General features: G+C 49.9%; 7 protein-coding genes across 9 annotated transcripts; 4 read left to right on the forward strand and 3 right to left on the reverse strand.

Moving 5' to 3' along the window:
- Positions 1–10: 10 nt before the first annotated feature.
- On the forward strand, positions 11–537 carry H257_14406 (hypothetical protein; the record flags this gene model as incomplete). Its single annotated transcript, XM_009842207.1, has 2 exons — positions 11–247; positions 325–537. 2 exons carry the CDS (start codon positions 11–13, stop codon positions 535–537), a joined length of 450 nt encoding a protein of 149 aa, XP_009840509.1.
- A 1,267-nt stretch (positions 538–1,804) lies between these two features.
- H257_14407 (hypothetical protein) lies at positions 1,805–2,179 on the forward strand (the record flags this gene model as incomplete). Its single annotated transcript, XM_009842208.1, has 1 exon — positions 1,805–2,179. The coding sequence occupies one exon, from the start codon at positions 1,805–1,807 to the stop codon at positions 2,177–2,179; it is 375 nt and encodes a 124-aa protein (XP_009840510.1).
- A 4,849-nt stretch (positions 2,180–7,028) lies between these two features.
- On the forward strand, positions 7,029–12,186 carry H257_14408 (hypothetical protein). 3 transcript variants are annotated; one of them, XM_009842209.1, is made up of 9 exons: positions 7,029–7,453; positions 7,514–7,558; positions 7,623–7,758; positions 7,872–8,056; positions 8,178–8,419; positions 9,103–9,346; positions 10,141–10,341; positions 10,398–10,865; positions 11,053–12,186. In XM_009842209.1, exons 1-9 carry the CDS (start codon positions 7,052–7,054, stop codon positions 11,569–11,571), a joined length of 2,442 nt encoding a protein of 813 aa, XP_009840511.1. In that variant the 5' UTR covers positions 7,029–7,051; the 3' UTR covers positions 11,572–12,186. The 3 variants fall into 3 exon arrangements, with proteins under 3 accessions (XP_009840511.1, XP_009840512.1, XP_009840513.1); XM_009842210.1 differs by having other exon boundaries at positions 7,029–7,558; XM_009842211.1 differs by lacking the exon at positions 11,053–12,186 and having other exon boundaries at positions 10,398–10,953.
- On the reverse strand, positions 11,582–12,184 carry H257_14409 (hypothetical protein). Its single transcript, XM_009842212.1, has one exon. The coding sequence runs from the start codon at positions 12,170–12,172 to the stop codon at positions 11,636–11,638; it is 537 nt and encodes a 178-aa protein (XP_009840514.1). The 5' UTR covers positions 12,173–12,184; the 3' UTR covers positions 11,582–11,635.
- Positions 12,187–12,501: 315 nt separating the features above from the next.
- Positions 12,502–15,583, forward strand: H257_14410 (hypothetical protein; the record flags this gene model as incomplete). Its single annotated transcript, XM_009842213.1, has 13 exons — positions 12,502–12,525; positions 12,575–12,664; positions 12,723–12,818; positions 12,883–13,059; positions 13,238–13,351; positions 13,419–13,649; positions 13,703–14,047; positions 14,228–14,329; positions 14,390–14,629; positions 14,765–14,887; positions 14,988–15,113; positions 15,327–15,514; positions 15,565–15,583. The coding sequence occupies 13 exons, from the start codon at positions 12,502–12,504 to the stop codon at positions 15,581–15,583; spliced, it is 1,875 nt and encodes a 624-aa protein (XP_009840515.1).
- Positions 15,497–16,179, reverse strand: H257_14411 (hypothetical protein). Its single transcript, XM_009842214.1, has one exon. It carries the CDS (start codon positions 16,142–16,144, stop codon positions 15,617–15,619), a length of 528 nt encoding a protein of 175 aa, XP_009840516.1. The 5' UTR covers positions 16,145–16,179; the 3' UTR covers positions 15,497–15,616.
- A 1,136-nt stretch (positions 16,180–17,315) lies between these two features.
- On the reverse strand, positions 17,316–18,448 carry H257_14412 (pantoate-beta-alanine ligase). The gene is made up of 3 exons (XM_009842215.1): positions 18,245–18,448; positions 17,979–18,196; positions 17,316–17,928 (listed from the first exon to the last, which is right to left on the reverse strand). The coding sequence occupies exons 1-3, from the start codon at positions 18,437–18,439 to the stop codon at positions 17,382–17,384; spliced, it is 960 nt and encodes a 319-aa protein (XP_009840517.1). The 5' UTR covers positions 18,440–18,448; the 3' UTR covers positions 17,316–17,381.
- Between the last annotated feature and the right edge of the window lie 1,794 nt (positions 18,449–20,242).

Raw genomic sequence — 20,242 nt, forward strand, 5'->3', positions numbered from 1 at the left:
CTGATGACCGATGAACGCCTCGACAAAATTCCTCCAGCCGGAGTTTGGCACCTGGAGTGATGGAATCAAGCGCGCCTCGTTGGATGCCATAGCCCCCCTTCCAATTGACCCCTTCAAAGAAATGACGCTGGACGAATGCCGTATCTGCCTTTCCCGGCTGGAGAATGTGTTCCGACTGCTAAATATCAAGATCAGAGAAGCGGAAGACGACGAAGTCTACACGTGGTATTTGGAATCATACTTGGTGGTCGCTGGCTCTCGAGAATACCTGGCACTCAACCAAAAACTCGTCAAGATGATTATCTGCTGCACTACGTAGTCTAGTACAGCCAAACCTGCTTCCGTGAGTCGCGGCGACAAGAGGCGGCTTTGTGGATTCATGAAAACACCGACCCGTCCGCGCCGCCCCTCGAAGTGCGAAGTATGTCCTCCCACTCCCACCGAGTCGACGCAACTCTGCCCAAGCCTCCATTGGTACGAGAAACACCATGCAAAGTGCGGACCCGATGCTACTACAGACCACAGTTGGCATCGTGACCTCAATGTTGGAGCAGAAATTGGACCAGAAATATGGAGGGCATTCGGGCCAAGTTGGAAGCGTTGATGGCAAGGCTTCCAACAACTACATTACCTCGTCCTTCACCAAGCCAGTCGAAGCACCGATCAAGAGTCTCTGGCAACCCGAGGTCCCCTGGTAACCCTGGGGATCCTGGACACGCGGAGGACGCCGGCGACGTAGATCCGAACCTGACTGTCGGAAACCTCGACGGATCAAGAGTTTCCAACATTTCCAATTCCAACTTCGCCAACTTATCGACACCATCGAACGTCAAGACGTATACGTTGGAAGAGCTACGTGACATCTTCAACCAATTCGGATTGTCTGCAGGCCAACAACACCTCCCTCAAAGGCTCCCCCATGGATTACAGCAAAACCACAATCAAACCATAACCATGGATCGACCTACAAGCGCTGGAAGCTTGCAAAGTGGTCCCCAGCGAGGTGCACGAATGCAGCCAACCAGAGGAGGACGAGGTATCACATTTCAAGATGGAACAGACTACGAACTCTCCAACAACTTCTCTGGTGACCCAGATCCCCCGGGGAACCCAAGGAACCCCGGGAGACCTGGGGAAGGTGACAACCCTGGGTACGGCGGGGACGATGAAGACCTCTGGGATAACTTGCCGTCTATGGGACACCAAGGAGCTATGCACGTGCTATCCATGGACTCTATGCCCGTCTTCTCCGGCAGCGAATACAACCGCGAGACGTCGTATCAATGGATGAGACGCTACGAACAACTGTCACGGCTATCAGGGTGGACGGCACAAGAAAAGATCGCTTGGTTCCCTTCGTACCTGAGCAAGACTGTACGAGCCTGGTTCAACCAACTGCAGCCCCATTACAAGCAGTCGTGGAAGGATATCAAGAGAAAGTTTGCAAAGGAATGGATCACCAACCCGCTGCCAAAAGCTGACAAGTACTACCACATGACACAAGAGCCGAAGGAGCCATTGAAGACGTTCTTCTACCGATTCAACAGTGCAGCCCAAAGCGCGAGGGTGGAATACTGGAAGTCAGCCATCATATTGGAAGACCACATCGGGCGTTTATGCATGGCCAAGCGTTGGGAGACCGCCTACAGTATCTCAAATGATGTTCTCGTCCATTGACGACCTTGACCGACACTTGGACTCACAGCGGAAAAACCAAATCTTGCGCCAGTTCAAGAACCGTCAGGTTGATACGTCCAGCGCCGGAATCCGTCGCCGTGAAATGACTCGGGACAAGCGCCCATCAATGGAACGTCAAATCCTCCTGGCCAGAGAAGACTCCGACTACGACAGCCCAGCAGTGACCAACACACCCAAAGAACAACTACATCACGAGATTTATGCGCTGGGCGGCAAGAAGGAGTGGTGTTCCAGCTGTAGCAAGGAGCACTGGCGAGTGAACGGAGAGTGCTGGATGGAACAGTTTTGCAGCCTGTGCAAAAGAAATGGCCATCCCACCGACAAATGTATCAAGGCCTGCCAATTCTGCAAGCCGACCCACAACAAGTACGAACGATGCGAAACGCGGGAGCAGATCATCTCGGTCCGAACATATCTCGAAGCACTGGCCAAATCGGGAAAGCTGGACGATCTGCCCAACATGGATCGTTTAAACTTGTAAGTCCGAGAGTGGTGCCCCACTCTAGTTGCGCGGGACTCAAGCAGGCAAACACGCAAGATGGCGGTGATAGACGAACGCAAGATAGCGGTGAAGAACGAACGCAAGGCGGCGGTGAAGAAAACAATGAAAACCCAAGAAACAGAAAGCACAAAACACAAAACGACAAAAATAACGCATCAAGCGGAAGCCTAGCTGAACAAGCTCCTGCATCTGCATCACGACACCAAACAGTCTCGAATTCCCAAGCATCCCAGGCTACCCAAGCATCTCGGGTGACCCAAGTAGCCCGGAGTTCCCGAGAAACCCTGGGCGACTTGGCCCCCACGGCCCTCACGCCTCTCAAGAAACAGAAAGCACAAAACACAAAACGACAAAAATAACGCATCAAGCGGAAGCCTAGCTGAACAAGCTCCTGCATCTGCATCACGACACCAAACAGTCTCGAATTCCCAAGCATCCCAGGCTACCCAAGCATCTCGGGTGACCCAAGTAGCCCGGAGTTCCCGAGAAACCCTGGGCGACTTGGCCCCCACGGCCCTCACGCCTCTCAAGAAGAAGGACATGCCCTTGGACCCTATGGCCCTGGAAGCTCAAGAGTTCCTAGCGACTGTAGCTGCATGGAAAACACAACAAGAAAAATGAGGGCGCAGGCGAGATCTTCTAACTTGCAATACATCTTACGATCCCCCACCTCTTGTCCCGCGAGTGTGTTTCACCAATTCCACGAAGTCCCACCTGAAGAGTTCTACTTTTTGGAAGGAGAACAACTTGGATTCTGGAGAAAGTCGGATCTCAGCGATCGAGCCCGAAGTGACCAAGCTTTCCTCGATGCCGCAATCATGAACGTACCTGCCCGCATACTGGCCGACACTAGCGCCAACCTCAGTGGTATCCATAGACGAATGGCAGAACGTTTGAACTTGAAGGTGGACACATTCAAACGAATCGGTATCAATGGTCTCGGTCCGAATAGTGTCAGCACCTTTGGTATGGTGACAATCAAGCTTACCATCGCGCGCGGCATTGTATTCATCTTCAGCTTGGCACTGTGTGATATCGGGCCGGTGGAGTTTGAAATGATACTCGGGATGAATTTCATGTCCAAGACTGGCTTCGTCATCGATACCGGCAATCAAGAAATTCAGCTTCCTGATGGAGAGCACGTCCCTCTACTCACAGAAGGTATCAAGTACGAAACCTATTTACATGAATCTGCACGACACGTGTCAAGCTGCAAGAAGAATCAACGCTATTGGATAATATACGTACATTTTCTTTGTGACAACATGCTTGCGAACCCACGCCAAGAGTCTACCCTAAGCGACATCCGTGTCCAAGTCCACCAAGGCCAACTATAAGAGTGGCTTAAACCAAATCAAGAAGTGGATTGCAAGCTACGGCAGCCCCACCATGCTGAAGGCAGATGACACCATCGAGTTGGCAGTGTTTAAGTACAATGACTTCCTTGCATTCATCGAATGGGCATACCAAAACACCTCCAACAAACCATGAACCCTTGCAGGATATCGTTCAGCCATCAAGGACCAATTTAAACGTGAGGGTCTCGACGCCCCCCCTAGTACGAAACAGATATGACGGATGTCTTTCAACGTATAACAAGTTGAAATAACCACACTAATAGAATTTAGGAATGCGACGACTACACGCTGAACAAAGTCAGTCTGGGGGCATCAAAGAGTCTGGGAAACGCCCAATGGGATACTCGATGTACGAAACATTGTGTTTGGAGTCTCTCAAGTCAGTCGACGGTGTGTTCACGCATCTGTTCCTGACGCTGTCGTGGAATTTAATGTACCGTTCAATGTCCACCCTGACCATTCAGCTGGCACACCTCTCGTTTGAGGGAGACGCGATTGGGGTTGTGTTTTGCAAGAGCAAAACTGACCAAGCTGGCGAGAAACATCGAGCTCCACGGCACATCTTTGCAAATCCATCGAAGCCGGACACGTGTGTGTTTTTGGCGTTGGGTGTGTATTTGGCCAGTCATCCTCAACTTACTGGTGGCCAACTATTCCCCTGTGGAAGTCAGCGTGATCGGTTTGGAAAGGGGCTTGCTCGTCTTGTGGTGTCGTCGTTCATCTCCGAGGCGGGCAACATTGGGACGCACTCCAACCGTAAAGGAGTTGCTAACTTTCTTTGCTTGGGAGTACAAGAGGCCCATCCATGGCTAGTGTGCGTTTGCGGTGTGGTTGGACGTTGGGTGATGTGCTTGAGCGCTGCATTCATTACGAACGAGCCGGCGACCAATACCCCGGTCGCATTGTGGTTGGGTTATCCAATCACAAACCTGAGTTTGCCTCATTCTCCAACTACCGCCGACGATGAAATTGGACACGCCATTGGAATAGTATTTCAAATTGTGGCTCACGAAGCTCAAATATCAAATGTCCTGTCGTTAGCTTTGGTATCACTTGTGTATCATTCCGATTGGCTCATTGAAATCCTACCCTCCCACCATGCACTACTGGCGTCGCCACTATGTACCAACCCTGCCATTCTTACTGCACTGAAAACCCATGTTACGATTAAGTCTGGCCGATTTGTTCCAACTGACATACCACCGCATGTGGAGTTGTTTCAAAGCATCGAACGAAACCATGCCGCAATCATCAATTTACCCGAGGTTGTGTCTGGACGCCTGGAGGGCATCATTCATGATCATGACCTTCCTAGTGGGACCAATACACGACAAGTGTTGGAATCTACGCTGTCGGGCTTCATGTCGCGGCTCGAAAGCCGCCCATCATAACCAGCTGTGAGCCCACTGTCGACACGAAATGGGGGGTTGTATACCTGGGGAGGTCGGCTGTCAAAGCTTCCCATCGAGTGTGATTCCCTGCCGTCGATGCAGGGTCTGCTTGGAGGCTATGGTGGCTATGGTGGCTAGGAATTGTGAGATGTGCGCTTCCTCCGTATCGGTACATCGTACCTATAGATTTATGTACGCCAAAACAGCGGAAAGTCCTTTCAGACTGGTAGTACGTCATGGGCCAGTTTAGCCGCGTGTGCACTGACTCGGGTCTATCTATGCCCGCCCATCCTACTGAAGAGAACGTGTCAAAGTTGTTCGAGCTATTTCGAAATGTCCAAATAGTTTTGGTCAATTCAATTCCTATCCTAGAACTGACCCTACCGACCCTATTTCAGCCTCGATGTTTCCGTACAAGCATAGAATTGTTCAATTCACAGTACGAAATCCGTGATTTCATACGATAAACAAAGTGATTTTTGCATTATTCGTAGACGTTAAACAACGGGGGTTTCGTGCTGACGAGGTGCTCCCGTCTACGTTTTCTAGCCAGGCGTATAAATGTGACCATCTTCATTTGGGGCATACGAAGCTGACGTCCAATTTCAGTGAAACCCTGGATGATGGCATATTGGCCATTATAGGGCCAAATGCAATGCATCTATAGCCGTGACCGAGGTGTAGGGACGACCCAAACCAGTGCCAATCGTGCTGCATGCAAATTTACATATAATTATTTTGTTCAAACTAATGTCAACAGTATTTGCGAACAGAGGAAGTATTGTGCATTTCATGTAATTTGCCCGTTGTTTAACTGCGTTAAACAACCAGACGTTTAAAATAATATAAGCCCGATTGAAGATAAAGCAACGCTAAACACAAGTTCTGCATTTCAGCAGAATAAAACAACCCTTACTTTATTTCAGTTGCTAACTAATCGAGTTGCAGCACCAAACCAACTTACGCCGTGCCGTATTAGGCTGTTAAATGGGAGTACTATATATCGTGTAGTCGTACAGTAGTGCGCCCTTGCCTTCCACGTACAGTGCTAAGGTTAGAACAGATCAAGAATTGTAGGTATGGCATAGCTTTGAATCATTGGACAGAGCGACGACTACATGTACTGTAGCCTAACTATATCCCAAACGTTGTATACATTACTCAGAGTAGATAATGTTAGTACTGTAGTGATCACGGATGGGAAAGGAAGGTCATGTATGTGGCCATAGCTCCTTCAGTTTCATTGCGTCAAGCACCCTGACATGTTGACGTAAAGCAAGTTGTTTGCTAGAACGTAAAGCAAGTTGTTTGCCAGAATGAAAGCGGCAAACAACTGGATTACCCGGAGATAGGGAGGAAGCCATGGCAAAGCACCTTGATTTTTAGGGTGTCCTGCGCGCTCACGACGGCCCTTGAAAATTCTGGCGAGAGATTTATTCGCACCCTCGTTCGTACTCATAACCGCATCAGGTCTCCAAGGTTAGCAGCCTCTAGTTGATAGAAGAATGTAGATAAGGGAAGTCGGCAAAATAGATCCGTAACTTGTTTTACGAAAGTGCCAGTAAAACCACCTTCAACCAACCAATCATCGCAATAGATGAAGTAACTTTAAACGACGCACCCAACCGTTATTCAAGTTACTTTAGACATTATTTAAGCCTGAGAAATTTTTAAACAATGAATTTAACCCTGGAATTGCCAAAAAAGGTGCAAATTAACGTTAACACCTTCAAAAATGAAATGTGTACGAGTACTTACTTGTATAGCCGTAAAAATTATATTTTTCACGTAATTTACTGTTATTTATAATACTTCATAGTACTATTAATACTGTCGTAACGTTATCATCAAATGTATAATAACGTTACAAACATTGGAAATATACAACTTCAACTGGGCCAAATACTTGGGTCAAACATTACTAAGTGTTGATTGGTTGATATTCAGATATGAATCAATCTGATTGGATAGTCGATTGCCTGCTTCGAATCGAATGCCCTATTAATAAGTAGCACCAATTTAACTTGATGTTTGTATGCACATGGATGCGCTCTTTTTTCCACACACATTCCATCCTGATTGCAACTTTGAAATCATCGTCAATGTCGCGGGTGTCCCAACCTCCGTACATGCTGGGCGAGAGGGCTCCTCCGTCCCACGGGGGTGATGGCAACATGAGTTTCCGCCAGGTTCCGTACGTGAGTGTGCATGCGCGTGTGGAAAAGGGCGTGGCCGTCCGGAAACATCTGCGCAAGTACTTGGAATCGAGTGCCGCTTCGCACACGGCCATGTCCCACCACTTGCTCAACGACGCGCACATAGTATCGATGCAACCGGACGAGATCTCCAAGACGTGCATGGACGAAGTGTTCCGCATGTTGCACAAGTATAACCATACCGTGGGCACCAAGAGCGTCGAGGTCAGCCGGTCCCTGTCGGAGCTCGCGGCGCCGCTCGACAACTCGGGAAAACTGAAGAAGTGGAACAAAGACACGTACAACCTTGTACACACACCCGATCCTATCCAACTCTCCCCCTCTTGTACGACTCACGAGCATCGTTAGATTCAAAAATGCGTCCAAGACGTCGCCGCCGCAGACAAAAAGATGGTACCCGTCCTTTCTCCATCATTGTCATTATCGTCATCACATTCTTGATGGTTCTGGGATACAGGAGCGAGCGATCGCGCGGCGGAACAAAGCCATGGAGGACCACGCGCAGTGGAGGCGCGTCGTGGAGGCCAACAAAGCGACGTTGGCGACACAGCCGACCAACCAAGAGTGCATGCGCGCCGTCAACACGTCTCAAAGTACGCCCCTTCGTCGATGGATGTGCATATTCGTACACATCGACCTACCTACGAACACATGAGGCATCCGTGGGATAGCCGACGTCATCTTCCTCATGTATGTATGCTCGTAGCAAGGGCCATCGCCGCGGCCGAAGACGAGCGCGCGGCAGGCCAAGAGTACGAAGATGCCAAGTCGGCGCTGCACAGCGCGATTGAACATCGTGATGACATGGTGGAAGGCGCGACGGAAGCCAGTCAGATGGCCGAGGACGACCGCCTCGAAACCATGACGTTGATCTTGCACCAGTTTGTGCAGGTATGTGTTTGTATGCAGTAGTAGTACTCAATCCCTACGACTACTACTAGTAGTACTAGATCCCTACGTCCACTCCTTAACTGTTACGATTGGGTTTCACGGACGTGGTGACTTGTGGTAGACGAAACAAGCCGCACTTGTAGCTGAAATGGAAGCGCTCAAGGAACTGGCCAAGGTCGTGGGGTCGTTGGATCGCAATGCGGCGCTGCAGCAGTACATTGTGGACCACATGCAGCCAGACATCACGCACCGCCACTCGAAGGCCATGTTCCTCGTGGAATGGCACTGGAAGTGGCACCTCGAGCGCGTCGAACTCGCCAAATCCGAGCCTGAAGACTACTTGAACCTCACGTCCGACTCGATGTACGAAGTATACTTTGATGGAATGTATGACGTGGCAAAATTGTTGGGGGAGTGGTTCATGTGAGTACTAGTAGTAGTCCCATCGGAGTAATGCATGTGTATGTGTGCCTCGTTGTCACCGATGAGTCTATGACGCATATATATATATATATACGGCGATGGTATAGCTTTTTTTAGTAGAATAAATATATATATACATGTATATATGATTATCCTACACGGGGATGCCAATCGACGACATATACAATATATAGAATATATACATATATATTGATATCGTGATGATTCACTACTCTCAATTGAACAAATCTATATATTGTGCTTTCAGCCAAAACTTGGGTTTTTGTGCTGGTGTACCAAATCCATCGATCGATAGCTTTTTGCACTAAATTTCGTGTGTAAAACATGTCCCCCTGTACACTAATAATATCAGTCATTCACGAATTCGATGTGGAATGGTTGAAGCGAGGATTTGATTGGCCACTTGATTCTTGTTCTGGTTTTTGATTGGTCGATCGATTGTCTGCCGATTTGGTGCTGCTCATTCGATTCAGCACCTCACTCCAATTTCGAATCGACTTCACAATATATATATATATATATATATATGGAGATGCTTTTATTGAACAACTGTATATATATGTCTTAATCTCGGTCGTTATTGAGGAGGATGATAATCGTAGCCGGTGCCTGCAAGAGCACAACATCACTGTATTTGACGTGGAAGTGATGAAAGAGTTTGTCGCGTCCTGCTTTGTGACCCCCGACCTCTCGCGCATGATCGGCAGCGAACGGAAGGTCCCCACGAAGCACCGCCATCGGTTCGTGGACCCGACGGCCGGCCGCGCCTTGTACCGTCTGGACGTCGTCCGCCAAGTGATTCTAGCGGCGCTCAACCACCAACGCGCGTTTGGGGTCGAGTTGACGGTAGCTACCTGTATATATATATATATCAAATATATGTATAATATATATATATATATATATGATTGTCCTTTTGAGCCATGATTTGGAGTTTTGGGTTGATCCGTTGAATCAATCCATCGAACGAGTTTTTGTACTGAATTTCGTATTTGAAGAGGGTCGCCCGTCACACACTAATTTTACGCTAATATTGTTGATGCGAGAGCGTTTGATTGGCTACTTAATTCCTGTTGTGGGTTTTGATTGGTCGATCGATTGTATGCCGATTTGGTTATTCTGCTCTACAGAGAGCGACGGAATTTAAGAAGCATCGAAGTTTCAATCATATGGAAGCGGCCTTTGACCAATCAAAAACAGATATTCGATATAAGGACATTATAAGCAGTTCTAATTGGCCATAACACTAATTCTCGTCAACATTGAACCGAATTTCGAAGCATCTTGTCCAATCATATATCAATTTCGTAAATAATTCGAAGTCTTAACATTCCGTCGTCGTCTGAATATCGATTGTTTCAACTCGAATTGTTCGAATCGACTTGACAATATATCAATGACGTTCAAATACTTGATAGCCACGATCTCATGGGTTGGATATATATATATATATATATATATATATATTGTGTGCATTCAGCCGTCTTGAGTTGTGATTGCTGACGACTATGAGACGATGTATTTCTTGAGCTTTGTATCGTCGATTACAAGTTGGCAAAGTTGAGCCAAAACAAAGAGAATCCGTAGAGTCATCATGTACTATGTGTGTATATATATGAATGATCATCATCGCATGCTAGGTGGTGGGGTATGAGATGCTCGTGGCGGCGCTGACGCTTCTCTTGCACGGATGTTTGGAGAGCGGCGACACGAGATGCGCCAAGTCCGTCATGAACATGGCGCAGACGTTCTACTGCACACACAAGCACAAGCAGCACTACCTCCTCCCCAACCTCGTCCTGCATCCGCTGTGGCAGACTGCGCACTTTTGGGGCGACGCTGTACATATTATGACGTGGCTACCCAATCGAGTAGTACTTACATATGTATTATGTAGGTGCTGCTCGGCATTGGCGAGGAGCTAAGCCGGCATTCATTCGACACGCCATGGCAGTGTCTGTCGGCGTCGGCGCGAGCGGCGTTGGTTGTGACGGTGCACAACGTCGTGTTTGGCCAGCTCTCGACGTTCGTGTACAACATGGCGTCGTTTCGGCTATCGCGGCACCAGATCCGCCAGTTTGTGCAAACGGTGGCCTTGTCGTTCGAGTTGAGCGAAGACCAGCGCATGGCGCTGCTGGCGGCGGTGGCGGCGCTGTCGATTGAGAACGAAGAGGACGGGCGCGCCATCTTGGGAGGAGACGCGGCGCTGTTTACGACCGCCATCTTCCCCGAATGGCGCAAGACGGCGCCGCCAAAAGACACGGCCATGCAAGCGCTCGTGGGGCACGGACTGTCGCGCATCAAGGGCATCTTTGACCGAGACATGGACAAAGCGTCGTCGCAAGTGCTACTGGCGAATGCCCAGGTACGTTCACAAAACGTGACCAACAACTGGTCACCATAATCGTTCGGCAGTAATATTTGGAGGTGTAATTTAGACCATCTTGTGGGGAACAAGATGGTCCAAATTACACCTCTAAATGTTACTGTCGATGATTGCCCAACGATGGAATGATTTTCGAGAGCAACGATGGATTGATTTTCGAGTGTAGAAAGCCAAGAATGATGATCAGTGGGCCGACTTGTTTGGCGATGTCGCACCACCGACTCGTTTGCATGGAGATGCTGCGATGATGCCGCCGCCACCTCTGGTCGAGCCGCCTGAGATGATGGAATCGACAGGACGAAGAGGGGACGAAGGCACAAAGTCCCTCCGACGGCGACCCAAGAGCAACAATGCCATCAGTGACTTCATCCCGCCGATGCCGATGGGTCCTCCGCCGCCTGCGCTAATGTCGCCGAACGAAGCATCAACCAAGAAGCAGAGGCCGCGAAGCAGCAACAGCGTCATCTTGGCCGAAGCTGCGTTCGAAATGAAACCGTCTAGTAGTACTAGTAGTAGTAGGACTGGCCAGCCTAGTACTAGTACTAGCAGGAACCGGACCAGTGCCGACAGCTCGGATGACGACGTGTCTACACCTGCACGGCAACGACGACCTCGAGCGAGATATGGCGATGCCACGGGCGTGGCGGCCTTGCGCTCGCGATTTGAGCGCATGCAAACCATGTGATAAGACAACATGCCGCGATATAGAGATGGTGCTTTTGGTTTACATGGTGGATCGTATGGGAAACTTAATTCTTGGGCTTGGTGGCGGACGATCCAAAGTATGCCGACGGCATCCGGAACTTCGCCTCACCCGCGCCATACTGAAACAACTGACCGCACACGGGCATGACGTCCCACTGCAGCTTGAGCGTGACGTCGGCATCGCGGAGTTGGTTGGTCTCGTCGGCCAAGAAGTACTTGACGTTTTCGTCGGCGAACTGCAGGCGGGCATCGGCGCGCGTGGGGACAATGGCGTCCCAGACGACCACCTGGTTCACCACGTTCGATGCGCTCGTGTACTCAGCGACGACGTACACAAACAACTGCTTCGTGTTCCAGTTGAACACGGACGACAGGTCCGCGTCCAGGTCAAACGTCAGCACGGCGCGATCGGTCTTGTCGCGGTAGTTCCGCAAGGATTGCACCTGGTTGAGCGCGAGGGTGTGCACCAAGGGAGAAGGTGTGTGCAGGAACGTCGTAAGTGTCGTCAACGCGCACATGGTGTACATCGCCGTGAAGGCCGCCATGAACACGGCATTGGCCCGCGTCCAGAACGTGTGCATGTATGGTGGTGGAATTCAGAAATGCCAAGCTACGTGGCGTGAAACATCCGGATAACACCGGATAAGAAGGTAAAAGTAAAAAAGGGGCATTTGACATTTGTGAGCTCAATCCTTACATATTCCTATTTATAGCTAACTCAGCAATGGCATGACCATTATGGGAGTCGTGTAAGGAACAGCCTGCAACAAATGTACATACCGACGTGATGATTCTCGTTATGATGATGTTGTCCATGAGAGTGTAGGCAATGGACGAACGTTGTCCAGGTTTGCCAAAAGCTGCGGCTGCTCGTGTCATCCACCAATTGCCGCCATGGTTGGCTCACGACATGCCACGTGTCTGGAAGGACTTTGTACGACCGAACGCTTGATCTTGTTTCTCTTGACAGTGATGTTGCATAGATCCAATGTATGGCACCCATGGTCTTCGATTACGCCGGCACGTCCCACGACGACGACGCCGCCTCTGGCATCCTCATCCAAATCCTCGAGGTTCAGTGTATCCGTTTCCTTTTTCAATGAACAATGTCACAATATCGTATTCTATTAGGCCGAACGCTCCATTGCAAACTCGGCGCCATGTTTTCCACAAGACGACGACATGACTGTTGTAATCACTTTGTTGGACACGTTCTTCAGTCGGGAGGTGTGTGTGCCCAGCGTGAAACGTTTGCGTGGCTGCCTTTTCATCAAAGATCTTGGAATGGTAGCACCCACAGCTCTTTCATCGCCACAACTCGACCCTTGGCCACTCGAAAAAGGAGTTGTCCAGACCCAATATATCGACGCTCCTCTTGTTGCCTCTCACGGTTGGGACCTCCTTTGGCCCCCGCATCGTGCCCGCCATCCTCCAGCACGGCGTATTTGCCGTCGTAGCGATGCTTGACGTACGCCTTCCTCCTTCTTTTCTGGACGGACACCGGTCCTCCTAATATGTTGGGGCGTTGTTTTCATCATCTCAATATAACGCCCGAGTTGCGCATTCTACCTCTACCATGACCTTTTCTTTTCATGACGTTATCGTCAACCCACGACGAACGTCACCACGCATACGCATGATTGTAGGTGTACTTTTGTATCTATCGCAAGTCGCTGCTTCAAGAAGCCAAGAAGACAAACCTGGCGATGTGGCACCACGCCTTAAAGTCTACTGAATCATGGCTCGATACCATCGAGCAGGTAGGTTCATACCTTGCATTATTATGGTCACGGTCATTTTACAGTGTCTCATGGGTTGGTCGCTTAGGAATCGTTTTGGCGGCAATGCAACAAGCGATGGGCCCCAACTTCATCCTTTCGCCGCCGTTACATGTCGTTGTATGCATCGTGTCGCCTCCAAGCCGCGATGCGACGACAGTGTCATACATTGAACGAGGTCGACTGGCTCGGTTTTGATGTGGACGGCACCCTCGTCGAGTACAACCACTCATGTCTAGCCCAGCTATCGTTTGACAAAGCAGTGGACGTCCTCATATCGGTATGTCGATCTCGGTGTCGTCGTGACGATCACAATGTGTTGTGGTGATGTAGATGTTTCCGACTCTAAACACAACCCCACGACCAACGTACCTTTACAGCACGCACATCACCCAGCGCTGTGTCACAGTCGACACCTTCCGTGGCAATTTTTTGTATGTGACGGCGTCTGGAGTGATCCATCATGCCGTCCACGGCCATGCCCGCGCCGTGGACATTGCGTCGACGTATCCATCCTGTCGGTGGGTCCACCGCGAGCCACCAGCAACGGAAACCCATCGCCAGAACATTCCGCCTTCTCCTGAGCACGCCACGTCATGTGTGGACATGTGGACGTTGGGGGACACGGTGTTTGCCCCGCTGTATGCTTGGCTCATCGACATGCATGACGCCAACAAGGTCATCGTCCCACGATTCTATATATATATATATATCATGAGGAATTTATATTATTTACTGAATGACGATACCACGTTATCTATCTCGTTCACTTCACAATTCAGTGATCGAGTGAGTGTATATATAATTAAATCCACGACTTCTCTCCACCATTCGTTTCGTCAATGGCATGTGATGTAGATTGCACTTGTGACCAATATCGACAAGACCCAAACCACGTACGAGCACTTGGCCCAACTCGCAAAGCAAGCGATTGGCACGTTCTATCGCACGCAGTTCGATGTGCGCTGTGACGTTGCCACGTCACGATATTCGTATCTTCAACGTCGCATCGTTATTTAGGACATTTTGGCGACGTCACCACAAGCATTGATTACGTACAACCGGCGCACCATACAAACATTACAACGCCTGAGACGGCGCCATATTCGACTGTTTGTACTCACAAACGGCACTTTCGAGCACTGCGATAACGTCATGCGGTATGCAGTGGGCGTGTCGTGGCAACGTCACTTTGACATCATCATTACCTCCGCAACCAAAGCCACGTTCTTTCACAACCACACACGACCGTTTCTCACGGTACGAAATGATGATTTTACAAGGCTGGACGGCGTAGTCCTATCATTTTCTATCGTTTCCAGCAACTTTTTACGAAACTCTCTCTGCAAACTACCTCGATACTGACCCGAATGACATATATTACTACTTGTGTAGTGTCCAGGAAGAAAAGGGGGCCAAGCGGTTGTTGCCACACAACTCGTACCTGGACAAGTGTATTCGCGAGGCAACGCAAACGCACTGCACGCGTTCTTTACCACCACACATCCAAATGTCCGCGTAAGGCATAACATATCGAATATTTATAGAATTGTAGGCAATATATATATATATATATATATATATATTAGTCAATTAGCTCACGGTTGGATCTATGTAGGTTTGCTTTGTCGGAGACCACTCGATGGAAGACATGGCACTGCCATACACGACGATGCACTGGGATACCATTGGCATCGTTCCAGAACTACAACATGACATTCTCAAGCGTCCATCGCTTTTCCAGGTACACCAGTGCTGTAAATAAACAATTAAATATATATATATATTCAACTGTTCATCACTATTCCATATACAGTACACGTACAGTATTCGTAAATATATATAGCGTTATACTGTACTAGTATATATGTACTGAGGTACTGTAGGTATACGCTAAGTATTTATATATGTAGTATTGTCCACGACATTTGTGGTTTAGTATGTATCGCGTGTGTAGACGTGTTGCCGACACCTGGGGCAATGTGGAACGAAGTCGAGGCAAGTTGCGGTCTCCCCCCTCAACGAAACCACACAAGACGATGCAGCAAGGACCACGATGGATAGATCGTGTCGACATGTGTTCTACTTTGGCGTTGGCGGGCCCATGAGTTCTATGGGGAAGCGCATCGTCCAGTCCACCGTGATGTGTGTACCAAGTGTCGGGGACCTCAACATGGGACGACAAGAATGGATAGAGTGGTTAAGAAGGCATAGGTAGCAGTGGCGGCCACAGAGTAAATTCGTGCGCTACTTGAGCATTTCCTTGTTCATAAACTTCCGCTTGGCAAAGAACATCCACCACTTGCTCTTGGTGGTACCGTCGGCAAACACTTGGTCGATCAGCCGAGTCGAAATGGCTTCGCGCAGTTGCTTGAGGTATCCGCGGGCGGTTTCTGTCTCTGACGCGTTTGCCGCTGCCTTGACGAGTCCCCCAAGTGGAAAGCTCGGTTCCCCAGGCACGGCGAAGCTGTCGGAGGCGACCTGGGCCAATGCGCGCTGGGCATCTGCCTTGGTCGCACATTTCTCCAAGCGCTTCAAGCACATGTGCGTGAACAATGTGCCGTACACCAACACGCGGTCGGCGTTGCCCTTGATCTCGTAGTTCGTGAACAGCACGTTGGCTCGGAACAGCGTCAAGATCTCATCGGCAACGTCCTCCTGGTCATCTGGGCATGGAGGGGCGGGACCTCGGGAGCGACTCTTCAACGGGAGAAGCGAAAACCCGCATGCATCGGCACAGGTCACCTCGTTGAACGCAGAATGATATGCTGGCATCCTTCGTCACGGATGTGCGCTGGACAAGAAAGCAATTTTTACGGATTGGAATGTTGGACACTTCATTATCCGGAGGGCACGGTATCCGGCTCAGGGGGTGGTACACTAATTATAATCGTTGCTTTTGTAACAGTATTTACGGGATGGACCCACAATTTTGCCTTTTCCATTTCTGTAGTCAATATAGAAAGATTTGGTGGTCCTGGTACCTTCCTGTTATTAATACTAGTACTGCATACTGGTAGTACTAGTAGAAGACTACCGGGACAGTAGTATTGAAGACCATCAAAAATGGTATAATAATCCTTGTATTTCGAAGTATTATTGTGAATTCGCTATAAACTTCCAAAACTCGCCTGGTTTGCCAACATTGAATCACACCAGAGATCTGATTGGTTGAATATACTTGTCCTTTCTGCAAGAGCCAATCAAATCCACTGAAAATTGGTTAGCCAATAGCGTCGATTCGTGATTCGATTCGGCGGCGAGATTCGATTCGACGGGGTCTGGAAATTCGTATCAAATCATCCACAATAATACCATGCTTCTTGATTTACGGGGGTCAGACAATCGCTCGACCAATCGAAGCCCAATCCAGTGGCCAATCAATTTCTCACTTCAACCACACCACATACTGTATCGAACTACCGGTAGTGTATGACTGCTGATATTACTATACTGTACGTTTTCCGTACAAAAAATCGATGGATGGATTGGGTGAGTCAGCACAAAATCCAACTTTTGGCTGAAAGCACAATAGCAATAGCTCACGTAAGCTTCGACCAAGCTGTCAAAAGCACAAGTTCAAAACTGATGTACGTAGAATGTCCAGCGCCCCCATGGGGCCATATGGGTCAAGGTAGTAACTTGTTGGGACTCGATACAACTTGGGCACGTGACGAGGCCAAATTAGTCGAACGATAAGCACCAGACGAGGGTTATATAGTTACACACAAACACTTTAGAGGTTAGACCCGCTTTCAACGTCGAGCTTTTGACGAACACTACAAAGTAGCTCATTCCGCTGTACGTGTGTTACAGCTACTACGTACTAAAGTAGCCCAGACCCCTTCCAAGGGCCCCTTCCCCACAACTCCCCCCACATCCGCGAATGCTTTTCATCCAACTCTTCGTGGCCTTGTTGTGCTATCGTTATCATATCAATCGAACGTATGCCCGTTACTACATAGTATTACCGACTGATAGTTATGTGACTGTCTGAATGGGTTTTGCGGCATCACAAGACAATGTTGTCTATCAATCGGCATTGACCGACCTTGACTGCCACAGAGATGATCGCGCCTTGGTCCTTCGAAACATCGTCAAGCTCGTCCATTGTCTCCTTGGATGCGATCGAGATGTACTGGATGCTCTGGAGCCGGGGCTCAGACTTGTACACTTTCTCGATGGTGGCGCGGAGGACACTGGCTGGCACGGTGGCGGCGGTGGCGGCGGCAAACACGTCAGCGGCTTGCTTAAGGCCGGCAAAGATTACCGCCGACGCCTGTCGTTCTTGGGGCGTCAAGTACTGGTTCCGGGTAGACATGGCCAGTCCACTGGGCTCGCGGCAGGTGTCGAGCACGTGCAACTCGATGGGGAAGTTCAAGTCGGCAATGACGCGCTTGATGACGACACATTGGACGGCGTCCTTTTGACCGAAAAAGGCGTGGGTGGGTGCGACGATGTTGAAGAGTTTGGCGACGATCGTAGCGACCCCGCGGAAGAAACCGGGGCGGCACTGCCCTTCCGGCACATCGTTAAAGCCCTCGGGATCGACGTACGTCCTGCATGGAGGAACGAATTGGACCATGTAGTCGGAGAGTAGGGTTGTTACCGGAACGAAGACGAGTACATGCTGTCCCGCGCCGGCGTGAACACAATGTCGACGTTTTCCTGTCGCAACAGCGCCAAGTCCGCCTCCAGAGTGCGCGGGTACTTTTCAAAGTCTTCGTTCGGTCCAAACTGTGCCGGGTTGACGAATACGCTGGCCACAACCACGTCGCATCGTTTCCTGGCTTCCTGGATCAAGGACAAGTGGCCTGCATGAAGTCCCTACATGGAGACGGTGAGGCTTGGGCAAACGATATAGCAGGGACATACCCCCATGGTTGGCACGAACCCAACGGTTGCGCCAGGCGCAATGCTTCCGCGGACCTTCCGATAGGACTCTATGGTATCGCACACTTGCAACGTCGATGCACGACGCATGGAAGCACGGCTCTTCTTTACGTGTCTCCACGACACCCGCAGCATTGTGTCGGACTCGAACTCGCGAAAATGCCGCATCCTTTTCATCACCAATACCAACTTATCCGGAGTGTGCTTTGTTAACCGGATACCCCCGAACTTCGATCACTTTTGATTGGGGACTGCCAAAACCTCAAAACCAATGAGGGACGGCCAGGTGCATTAGATGAAATCGATTCACAACTTTACGACTGCACTAGTAGTTAACAGTAAGTTACATACCGGTGTAGTGAATCACATACTGTATGCAAAAGATGTTGTTGGATTAGAAGTACTAGTAGTACTAACTATTAATAGTAACGTTACTGTAAGTTACTAGTATTCAGTTGGAAGGGCAGTAGGCAGGAGCAGGCACTTGGCAGGCAGAAGGAACCTCCTACACAGCTAGCAGACGCTGCTACCTGACTGACAGGGCAGCGGGGATGTTCTCTATCAGAACAGGGTGTTCTGACTGCCTCCCAACAGCGCCACGCACTGTCAACCGGAATCAGGTGCCCAGAGTGCAGAAAGAGGCTGGCGGTTATGCTCAGTGAGCGTAACCACCACTGGTTACACCGTCTTTTGTCCGGGACTCAACTCGTCGGACATCCCTTTCAGCGGGTCCCTACCAATTGGCCCTTTCCGAACGACGCACCGTGGAAGGGCCGGATGGATCGAGTAACCACCGGGATGCCGTCACCCCCCAATGTCGAACCAACATGGTCCAGGGCGTCCCCCTTACATGTCGGCGCAGTCATGGGCTGAGAGGCCGGAGTTCGCGCTCCCTGGCTCGCGCCGGAGGGTGCTGCCGGGCGGCAGCTGCCTCACCCTTAGTTGACTGCGCAAAGCGCAGAACGTCGTCACATCAAGTGGTTTGGTAAAGATATCCGCGAATTGATGTCACGTATCTGTGTAAACAAGACTAAACGTCTGTTGTTCCACAAGGTCGTTGATGAAATGGTAGCGTACATCAATATGTTTGGTACGCCCATGGTGGCCAGAGTTGCTCACGATCTGGATGGTGCTCTGATTGTCCTCGTGAAGAGGAATCGATGTGGTGATGGGATGTCCCATCTCAACAACTGCCTGCTTGATGTACATGCATTCTTGTGCAACTGTGCACAGAATCATGAGTTCTGCCTCGGTTGTCGAGAGGACGATGCTCCGTAGCCTCTTAGCAATCGAAGAGATCGCAGAGTTCCGGTAAAATGTCACGAAGCCCGCGACGCAGCGTCGGGTATCAACACAGTTAGCGTAGTCACTGTCCGCATACGCATGGAGCGGAGCGGAGTGATCGTACGCACCGCCGAGGACGAGACCGTAGTCGATCGTTTGGCTGCCTGCCAGTGGGCAGGGCCGGGGTTCATGAGGAATGGCTCAGTTGTTGGACGACGTACGCGAGGTCGGGTCGAGTGCTAATCATGAGATACATGATGCTGCCGACTGCCGATCGGTAAGGCTTGTCCAACATGGACTGGCGTTCAGCATCGTTCTGAGGACACATTGACTCAGACAGCTTGAGGTTGTACTCCATTGGAGTGGGGGCTGGTTTTGAATTCTCCATGCTGAATCTCTTGAGGATCGAGGTTGCATATTGGGATTGATGCATTGTGAGAGTTCGAGCAGAACGATCTCGAACAATGTGGAATCCGAGAATAAAAGTGAGAGCCCCAAGATCGTGCATTCGAAAACGCGATGAGAGACCATGTTTGATGGTGCGCATCATGTCCGGTGAAGGAGCCATGATGACCAGGTCGTCAACGTAGACGCCGATGTAAACGGCATGGCCGTCCACCTGCTTGGTGAAGACACAGCGGTCTTTGACGAGCTGGGTGTACCCTTGCCGGCGCAAGTAGGTAGCTAGTGTCTGGT

The sequence above is a fragment of the Aphanomyces astaci genome (genome assembly GCF_000520075.1).
Source record: "Aphanomyces astaci strain APO3 unplaced genomic scaffold supercont1.57, whole genome shotgun sequence".
NCBI classification, from domain to species: Eukaryota; Oomycota; class Saprolegniomycetes; order Saprolegniales; family Verrucalvaceae; genus Aphanomyces; species Aphanomyces astaci.